Consider the following 9638-nt stretch of genomic DNA (forward strand, 5'->3'; position numbering starts at 1 on the left):
CTCTTTTACAGTGTTAGAGTTTCAATTTTATTTTATATGTATTGTTTTTAAGTTCAAAAAATCTACATTGATTATAAGTCAGGTAACACTAATATTGCAACTGAATCATTTTATTATAAACTAACAAATACTATACAAGATATAGTGATTCATACAAGTCAATGGTGATTCATCACTCAAAAATCTCCGCGAATTTGTGGGTCTATATAATGGTTCAATTCTTGAGACGCTCATGCTAATGAAATAGTTATATATATATATATATATATATATATATATATATATATATATATATATATATATATATATATAGTATTTTCATCCATGATAAAAAAAATCGTTTAATTTCAGCTTCGTATGTACTTTTACTCATAAGCATTTCTTATTACAACCATTTGCTGGTTAGATATGTGAAACGTAATATGAGGTCTATTTATGTTATTGAATATATCATAACCCTTTGTGGTTTACCTAATATTGTTTGCTTTTTAATCAACCTAACAAATACTCTATCATTTCATAATACCCGTGAAATTGCGGGTTTTTAACCAGTATATATATATATATATATTAAAGGGTAATTTCCCAATGAATTTTGATCGTGATATTTAGACTATTTAATTAACAAAAATCAAACTTAAACTATGTGCAAAGTAATGAGTTGATAACCAAAATATAAGAAACTATTACTCTTATAAGTTCCTATTTTTAACTAAATATTTTAGCTTCATTATCATTATCACCAACATTATACGAAACATAAATAAGGGGAGGCAACTGCAATATTCCAAACTATATTGTAAAAGTTTGTGATAAGGTTCAAAGAGAAGGCTGAAAATGTTTAGAAGCCAAAACTTCATCACAGCCACAGAATTCCCACTTTAAGATATAGTTAAACTACTGGTTTTCTCTTTGGTTTCCTGCATAATTTTAGTAAACACGCTCCAAATGGGCTGCCAAATTCAGTATTCACACCCTCAAATCCTATTCAAAATCCCCATTAGCAAACCACCTTTTTCTCATATTCAACCAAAACTTAAATTTCAAACTTTAGTCTTATCATCCTCTTACAACCAAGAACCATCCATATTCATTTCAACTGTAATCCAAGAAAATGGGCCAAAACCGGATTTATATAGTGTTAAATTCAAGACTTTAGGAGCTTGCAAACTTGGTATATCAAGATATCCTGATTTCGAATACAATGCCCAAGGGGGAGAGGGTAGTGGGATAGGAAAAAAGATGGTAGGAGTTGACTTTAATGGTGAGACTTCCGTTGACTTTGATGTTAAAACGCTTTATATTCCATCATTAACGTCTGCAACAACCAAGTTCTTGGGCTTACCATTGCCACCGTTTTTGAAAATTGAGATTGTTCCTGAAATCTTTAGAGGAATCATCAATTTAGAATCCGGCAAGGTAGAGTTTGATCCAATAATTATTTGTTTATGAATGTCAAGGTGTTGGTTCATTGGTTGTGACGACTTATCATGAGGGGAGGTTGGGGTTTCGACCCCAATGAGCTGCAAAATACTTTCTTTGAGGTTACCCGGTCATTTCATGGGCCTTAGAGGTCTCGGACGTATTGCGTTGGAGCCTCACTCGAGAGGGTTTTACCACACGCGATGCCCCTATGAATTCGCCGTGGGGGTTTCCTTTTGAGAGGCGGTAGGACTATAAAGTTCATCTCAGTAAATGATCGGGTGGGTGGGTTTTGACATCGCTTCAGACCCCGTCAGTGACTCCTAACCGCCGATCAAAAAAATAAATAATTATTTGCTTATGCCAATTTCAACCCATTTTTTTAACAACATTAAACACTCTTTTTGTCGCGATGGGACTCAAACTCACAACCTCGAAGTTGATGAGTTCCCTTGATACTGCTAGGCCAGGGGCGGAAATATGTGGGGGCAGGGTGGGGCGCCCGCCCCTAATAATTTGTAATTTTCAGTGCAAAAAAATTAGATTTTTCAATTTTACCCCAAGTTGATTTTTTTGGCCCAAAAGGCTCCATATTTTGCCCCAAAGTCTCGGTTTTTAGTTTTTACCCAAAAACCTTCGTATTTTGCCCAAAAGACTCCGTATTTTGTAAAAAAACCTCCATATTTTGTAAAAAAAATTGTTATGCCTTTAAGAAAAAATTCGCCCTAGGTGAAAAAAATTTCTGCTTCCGCCACTGCGCTAGGCCAGAAGCCTTTTAGTATTTCAACTCATTTACAAATCAAAGTGGGCCATGATTTGCCCTTAACGGGTCAAATGGGCCAAGTTAAAAAGATGACATAAACTAGTAACAAGTCTAATGTTGTATTGTTTCATTACTAAAGCTAAAGTAATGTGGTTAATGTAGGTTGATCTAAAATTCAAAGCTAGATTCTGGTTCTCGGTGGGGAGCATCTACAAAGCTCCACCGTTGTTGGTGGAGACGTTATTGACGTCAGAAGAATCGAAAGGAACTCAAAGGAGCGGACGTGGTGAAAGACTAGATGAACAAGGAAGGTGCAAGTTAGTTGGAGTTGCAAATGTTGAGCAGATTGATGATTTTCTAATGAATTCTTTTCTTGATCTTCCAAATGAATGTCTTGCCATCTTAAATGCAACAATTACGTTCTCAAAAGACTAATTGTTTGATAATCTAAGAAATCACAATGAATATACTTGTTTATAAGTTATTATAACTGTCTAGGCCAGCCATTCTAATGTGTGACAGTGTGACCCATAAAGATGATTTTATGGACTGCTGGTGGCGTTTTGAGCTCCAAATTTGTGATGTCATTATAACACTTGGATATACAACTTTTCATTTTGAGAAGTTCCATTTTTGAGCTACTTAGTTACTATGATATAATCAGTTATAAGTTGTTAATGTTATACTCCTAAATACTACGGAGTATACTCCGTACATTATTTTAGTGTAAACAAACGTTGATGACAATTGTTACCTTTAGCTGCAGCCCTTTAATATAACAGTTACCAACATAATTAACGTCAAATTTTATAACCCTCGTCACCAAGTTGATCACTAAACGATATTAGTGACCAAACAAATTTTTTTTTGAACGACGATTTTTTGGCATCAGTAGATCATTTATTTCAACGACCCTCATCTTTTGCACGTAACACACACATTCGGGCGGAAACCCGAACCCGATCGAAGGTACCCGGAAACATATCCATTCGGGCAGTGGTCTGGGTAGAGGTACGTGAACGATTCCGGTAAAACCTCCCTATAAGGTCAATATACCATTATTGGTGTTCAATTGATATAAAGAAAATCATGTCATCCCTAAGGATCGAACCCGTTATCTCTCCCTATCCCGTGACACAAAGTACGCGGGGGGGGGGGGGGGGGGGGGGGCTATGCCCGTAATCATTGATTTTAGTATTTTAGTCTCTAATAATGTTTTATGACGAACTTATAGTGACAAGAAGTAATCAACTTATTTTGATCATTAATTTGACTTGGTGACCAATTTAGTGTTATTAGTGACGAATAGCCCATTGTCACTAAAACCCTTTTTTTCATAGCATTGGTATGGTTACTCACTCCAATGCAAGCCTTTGTGTGCCAAAAAGAGACTCGTAGGGGCCTTTTTTAGCTAGCAACTCTGAGTGTGTGCCTAGAGCTACAATATTGCCCTTAAAACATCTGCATTTTGAACTGTGATTAATTTGTGTGCAACACCAACATTATCCTTTCCTTCATTAGATGATTTAGAGTGTCTCGCTTACTCTATCTAAAGCGTTCGTGGCCTGAAATTAAAACCAACATCAAAGTTAGTCAGACCACTTGTACTTGTACAATGCAACAGCTTAATGGATATACATGAATGAATAAACAAGTTACCTTATCGAGTATCAAAACATGAGCGTTTTTAGCAGAGCCTGTGCAATAACAACTCAGTGCAAGTTGGTACAGTGTTGTAGAAAAACCCGATTACTCGCCGATTAATCTCCGATTAATCATTTATAAAAGCAATCCGTTCCGATTTCTAAAAATCCGTTTAATTAAACGGTCAACGTCAATTGATGGGTAATAACCGAATTTGGTAACCAAAATCGGTCAAAGTAAAAAATGGTTAAGATTTTAACATGAATTTAAACTAAAACTCTATAGTTTTGGAGTAAAATGAACAATTTTAGACAATTATGTTAAAGTTTATTTTTATATATATTGTTTTTTGTATATTTACGCATATAATTTTTAAAATAAAATATTTAAATGTATACAGTACAATCCGATTAATCCCCGATTAATCTCCGAATTGCCGATTAATCTTTCCAAAGTCCCGACCGATTAATCTCCGAATAGCGAATTTTGCAACCTTGGGTGTAAACATTCAAAAGGGGTTGCTTTCTCACTCAGGTATTTGTAATATGGGAAAACTACTTCAGTACTAATTTTGAACAACACTTTAAGGTTTGATAGAACAGAATGATTAAACGTTAAATAATTCAAAATATTTAAAGGTTCTGATTAAACTTGATTCTTAATTAAATAACCCGTTTAATAATCATTATGAAAGTACGTTTAAATAAATATTAAACTAGTATTAACTTTATAAATGAATAAATAAAAGAGAATAATCTTCAAATAATCGTTTTCAGGTCACTGATGGTCATGTATTACGGCCAAACAAATCATACTAAATTGTTTTAAACCTCTACAGTGGCGGAAATTGAACCCGATCACAAATGGGGCGGGGGGAAAATCTTATTAAATTTTTCATTGACAGCAGGTCAATGACTTAAGCCTCTTTCTTAGCTTAGGGCCTTTAAAGTGAACGAGCGTGACTCTTTAAAATAAAACTATTTGATTCAATTCATGAATTACCCCACTATGAGGCTACTCTATGTATCAGCTGCTATGGGAGAGAGTGCAAGTGGTGGTATCCTGAGAGAGAGTTAAAGTCAAATTTTTTTTCCTTCTTTTCATTCTATCACAATGGTACTAACATGATGGCTGAGACTAGAGCTCTCAGATATGGGTTCAAACTATCTTCTGATAAGGCATCCAAGTGAATGACATCGAATCTAAAAACTTTATTTTTTAGTATAGATTTTTTTTTTCCCGAAATTCAGCTGGGGCTGGTGGCACGCCCTGTGTAACGACCCTACTTTTTCCGTTATCTTTTACCGTTAATTATTTAATAACCGTTAACTGTTATTCGTGCCACGTCATTTCTATGACCTATATTATTATTTTTGTAATAATATATTAATTATTATGCGTTATATGAATATTTGTATTCATATCTTTAATTGTACGTTTCTACGTGTCGCGAATTTCTATCCGGCAAATCTTTTCGGTTTTCAAACCAACGGTCAAGATTTTGGGCTTTTTAAATCCAATTTATTTTAAATATGATATTTTGATGTCATATGATTATATTTAGTGTTTATATATTTTATTCATCGCGTATTTGTTATCTCTCCGAAAAATCAATCGCGTAGTAGCGTTTTCGCGTTTCGGGCTTCGATCGGGCGTTCGGGCTAAAAGCAATTGCACATTTTATGAAATTGGCCCACTAAGGGGCCCACCCATCAAATTTTCGGCTGAACTTGGCCATACACCATCCCATTTTTCATTTTCCATTTTACTTTCATTTTATTAATTTTTCCCATTTTCTAATTCAAGACCTAAAACCTCTCACTTCATTTTTCTCTCATTTCTTCCTCCCTTTTTCTTTTTTTTGAGCCGTCACCTACACAACACATCATCATCATCATCTTTTGATTTTCATCTTGAAGATTTGGGGCTTTTATCATTATCTGATTCTACACAACGATCTCTACGCGTTCATATTACTTAATTGTTGATTAGGGTATAAACCCTAACCCTAGATTTTCAATTTTTCAATTATTTTTCTGTTTTTACATGTTATATTGATAGTATGATACTTATATGTTATTGTATTGTTGATTGTATGCGTAGAAATGCTCGTTAACTCATGTTTTCGGTTTGATTAATTTGGGATAGCAGCATATTCGTTCATTTCTGGTTATGTAACTGATATAAAAGTGAAATTAAAGTATCTAGATGAGTTCCTCTCATCAAGACATTAATTTTAGACTCCGGATTCACGTCGTTTCGATTCCCGGAGCCCTAAATATGATCAAAGTGGTATTTTGTTAAGATTGAAATGTGATTTTAGTATGAACCAGGTTTGGTCTGACTTTGTGACCATATTTGGTGACTTTAGGGTGTTTTAGTGTGTTAGGACTAATGGTGGGGCGAACTTTCATGTTCGGGTCATCTCAATCCGAGCCACGAATCACCCGTTGCGTCTAAAACACGATTTTGGTTGAATTGAAGTTCCAAGTAGTGAATTGGCTGTATATCACGACTTTTGGGCGGTTCATGGTGTGTTCTTGAGTGTACCAAAGTGTCGGGTGGTTTTCTTAGGCGGAGATATATGTAAGACTCTGTAAGACCCAAATATTTATTGTACATAATATATTTATGGTGTATGATGCGTGTATGAAGTTTACGTGTTGCTTGCTCGGACGCCGAAGGAAACTGGACGTTGTCTGAAGTGACAAGGTGTGTACGTATCCTTTCAACCCCAAATAAAGTTTGTGTTGATGTTCCAAAGCCTTACCATTGGAAAGGAAATCTTATCACGTTTCCAACGATATTTGATTCATCGAAAATGGAGCTACGGTCAAAAAGTTATGGCCGATACAAGAAACTGAAAACTGACCTGAAGGTTGGAGCGGCGCTCCACCTTTCGGCGCGGCGCGCCGAACCCGTCTGATGCAATTTTCAGCCTTTTTAAAAGGTCTAAATGAAGGGTACTTTGGTCTTTTCACTTGGGTTTGGTTTGGGGTCATCAAAACTGATCCTTTGATCAGTTTGGATCACATTTTCACTCATCAAACACTCCCAACCTTATCTAGTGAGAGAGTAAGAGTTTTAGAGAGAGAGAGGTGGATTTAGAGAAAAAGGAGGCGGATTCTCATCAAAGCTCGAGTCCTAAAGTTGTTCCTCTCGTTCTTGGCTACGCGATGATAGTATTGGTAAGCTCAAACTCCGAATTTCATCTATTTGATTTGATATTCAAGTTAGGGTTTGAGTTAGTTTGATGAAAAACCCTTTTAGATGATGAAATGGGTTTAGTGATGCTATTAATTGGGTTTATTGTTAATTGTTGGTGGATTTTGGGTTGGTGAACTAATTGGCCATGTTTAGGACTTGAAATTGAGTTTAATCACTTAAGTTAGTGATTATGGAAGTATTGAAACCCATTTAAGGTTATTTGGTTGACTAATTGTGACTTTGGGTCAAATTAGGGTTTGGTGGTGATTATGACCCATTTGGCGATTTAATGAGGTTTATAAACTTGAAATGGATTAAGTTGAAGTATAAAACCAAGTTAAATGTGTTTTGGTGTCAAAACTTGTAAATGGTGAGATTTTGACCTTATGGGTCAAAATTAGGGTTTAAGTGTCAAAATGGGTATGACACGTGTTTAACACTTGAGTTCGGGTTTAATTGGCGTATTAGGACCATTCTCACTTGTGTTAGTGATTATTGGTTAGTTTTGGGCACGGTTTGTGCTTGGAAGTGCATTTGGGTCGAAATTGCACTAAGTGACGAATTGGGTTGATTTGTAAATCCACTCTAAGTGTATTGTTGTAATTGTGATAATGGAATAGGTATTTTCCATTGGCGAGTTGCGGTTTACTTGGAAGCTTTCTTCAAGACTTCAAGGTGAGTGATAATATCCTATGTGCATATGTATGTGTAGGATGGGTGTGGGTCGGGTGAAGTGATTCTCGGCTATAGAGCTCACTTCACATGTAGGTGGACTTGATGGACTTTTGCATGAGTCCAATTGGTATGATTGTGCGTTTTGGTTGACCATCTTTGGCGAAGTACACGTTCGCGTGTACATTATCACACGTGGTTGTGATGTGGTTGATATAACCCCAATGGCGAAGGGTTTAACGTTGAGAAGTGAATCGCGTGTGTATTCGGATTCAAGATGACTCGTGTAGTTCGGTCATCTTATTGAGGTGGTAATCTCGTGTGGTTTCGGATTACTAAGGCTCGTGTAGTTCGGTCAACCTCGATGTTGTGAAGATAGTAATCTCGTGTGGTTTCGGATTACTAAGGCTCGTGTAGTTCGGCCAATCTTCATTGTGGTATTTAGTTCTCGGTATTGGGTTAAGGTGTTAACCTTTTTCGTTTATATTGTTATATATTAATGTATTGTTATGTTGTAGATAACCCTCCGGGTGTAGCTATTTGGCGTGGTTCACATCGTCGTTGGTGAACTTATATTTGTTGTTGTATCTTAGCTCGTGCTTAGTGTTTGTACGGTACGCCTAGACTAGCTTGCCTTTATGCTTGGTTGTTCGGTATGCGGTATTTGATATTTGTGTGGCGTATTCATTTTATACATATATATGTATGTAGTATATTATCATTCACTAAGCGTTAGCTTACCCTCTCGTTGTTGACTCTTTTTATAGATTGCATGCGGATGGTGGCTCGGGTAAGCGCGAGGATTAGAGGACTTGCATAGTTTGCGTAGAAGGCTTGCTTTTGAATTTATTAGGATTGGGTAGCGTATCCCCAATCGCCATGCTCGGCTTTGTTTTGTATTAAAAGTCTTGTGGTCAAAAATTGTATTTTGATACTTAAAGGGTAATTTGGGTCGATGTGGGCCCCGTTTCGTAAACTAAATTTTATTAATGGAACGCGCTAGTTTTCATATATTGAACATGCGGTTAAAAGCGTTTTGTCTAAATACGTCGGGAACTAGTCAAACATTTTCGCATTTAAGAACTTTTTGGACAGTCCACATTGGCGCGCCGCGCGGCCTATATGGCGCGCCGCGCAACATGCTGTTCAGGAATTTTTTTTTTTATTTTGCTGTTTTCACGTGGTTTTGTCGTTGGATGGTTTGGGTTGTTACAAGTGGTATCAGAGCAAGGTCTAAGGGATTTAGGTGACTTGAGATAGGTGCCTAGACTTAGACTTGTGTGTGCTTAAATTGTTGCGGGACTTGTAGGATTACGGGTCGGAATGGGTTTGGTTAGTGCCTTGGCTATAGGTTGACTAACGTTTATATTAGTAATGCGGATATTATTAATATGTTGTTGTGTTGTGATAATAATTCTCGCGTGTGTTTGTACCGCGTAGAATTTTGGTTGTGTTTGTGTATATCATCGAGCGAGACGGTCGTTGTACTAACGAGTAGATGCGGCATGTGTGAGTAATAAGAACTTGCAAACCTTATTACGGGTGAAAATCGTGTCTAACAAGTGATGTACGATGAGTGTTTAGCAATATGGGGCTGTGTCATGCGTCACGTTCGTGGACTAATCGTTTTGCATTCTTTAGAATGACGACTCGAAACGAGACCGAGGCGAATGGCGCGGAGTTTAACACTAGGGTTGCGGCCGCCGTTGCGGAGCAAATGGGTGCGTTAGAAGAAAGAATGGAAAGGAGGTATTCCGAACTTCAAAGTAGTGGTGAAATGGAGCGTTATCTTAAGAGCTTCATGAGGACTAAACCCCCGATGTATGACGGAAAGCCGGATCCTTTGGTAAGCACAACTTGGATTTTGAACGTCGAAGGGTGTTTCCGTACTATTGATTGCCCTCCCGAGAGAAAGACGAGACTCGCTACG

General features: G+C 36.9%; 1 protein-coding gene across 1 annotated transcript; it reads left to right on the forward strand.

Annotated features, from left to right (window-relative positions):
• The first annotated feature begins 815 nt into the window (after positions 1–815).
• Positions 816–2815, forward strand: LOC139892969 (uncharacterized). The gene is made up of 2 exons (XM_071876100.1): positions 816–1419; positions 2348–2815. Exons 1-2 carry the CDS (start codon positions 949–951, stop codon positions 2618–2620), a joined length of 744 nt encoding a protein of 247 aa, XP_071732201.1. The 5' UTR covers positions 816–948; the 3' UTR covers positions 2621–2815.
• The last annotated feature ends 6823 nt before the right edge of the window (positions 2816–9638 follow it).

The sequence above is a fragment of the Rutidosis leptorrhynchoides genome, chromosome 2 (genome assembly GCF_046630445.1).
Source record: "Rutidosis leptorrhynchoides isolate AG116_Rl617_1_P2 chromosome 2, CSIRO_AGI_Rlap_v1, whole genome shotgun sequence".
In the NCBI taxonomy this organism is placed as follows: Eukaryota; Viridiplantae; Streptophyta; class Magnoliopsida; order Asterales; family Asteraceae; genus Rutidosis; species Rutidosis leptorrhynchoides.

Bases quoted from the DNA above. Each gene is read 5' to 3' on its own strand.
- LOC139892969 (XM_071876100.1), top strand. From the start codon at position 949: ATGGGCTGCCAAATTCAGTATTCACACCCTCAAATCCTATTCAAAATC. The intron at 1,420-2,347 runs GTAGAGTTTGAT...TGGTTAATGTAG, and splicing joins TCAATTTAGAATCCGGCAAG to GTTGATCTAAAATTCAAAGC.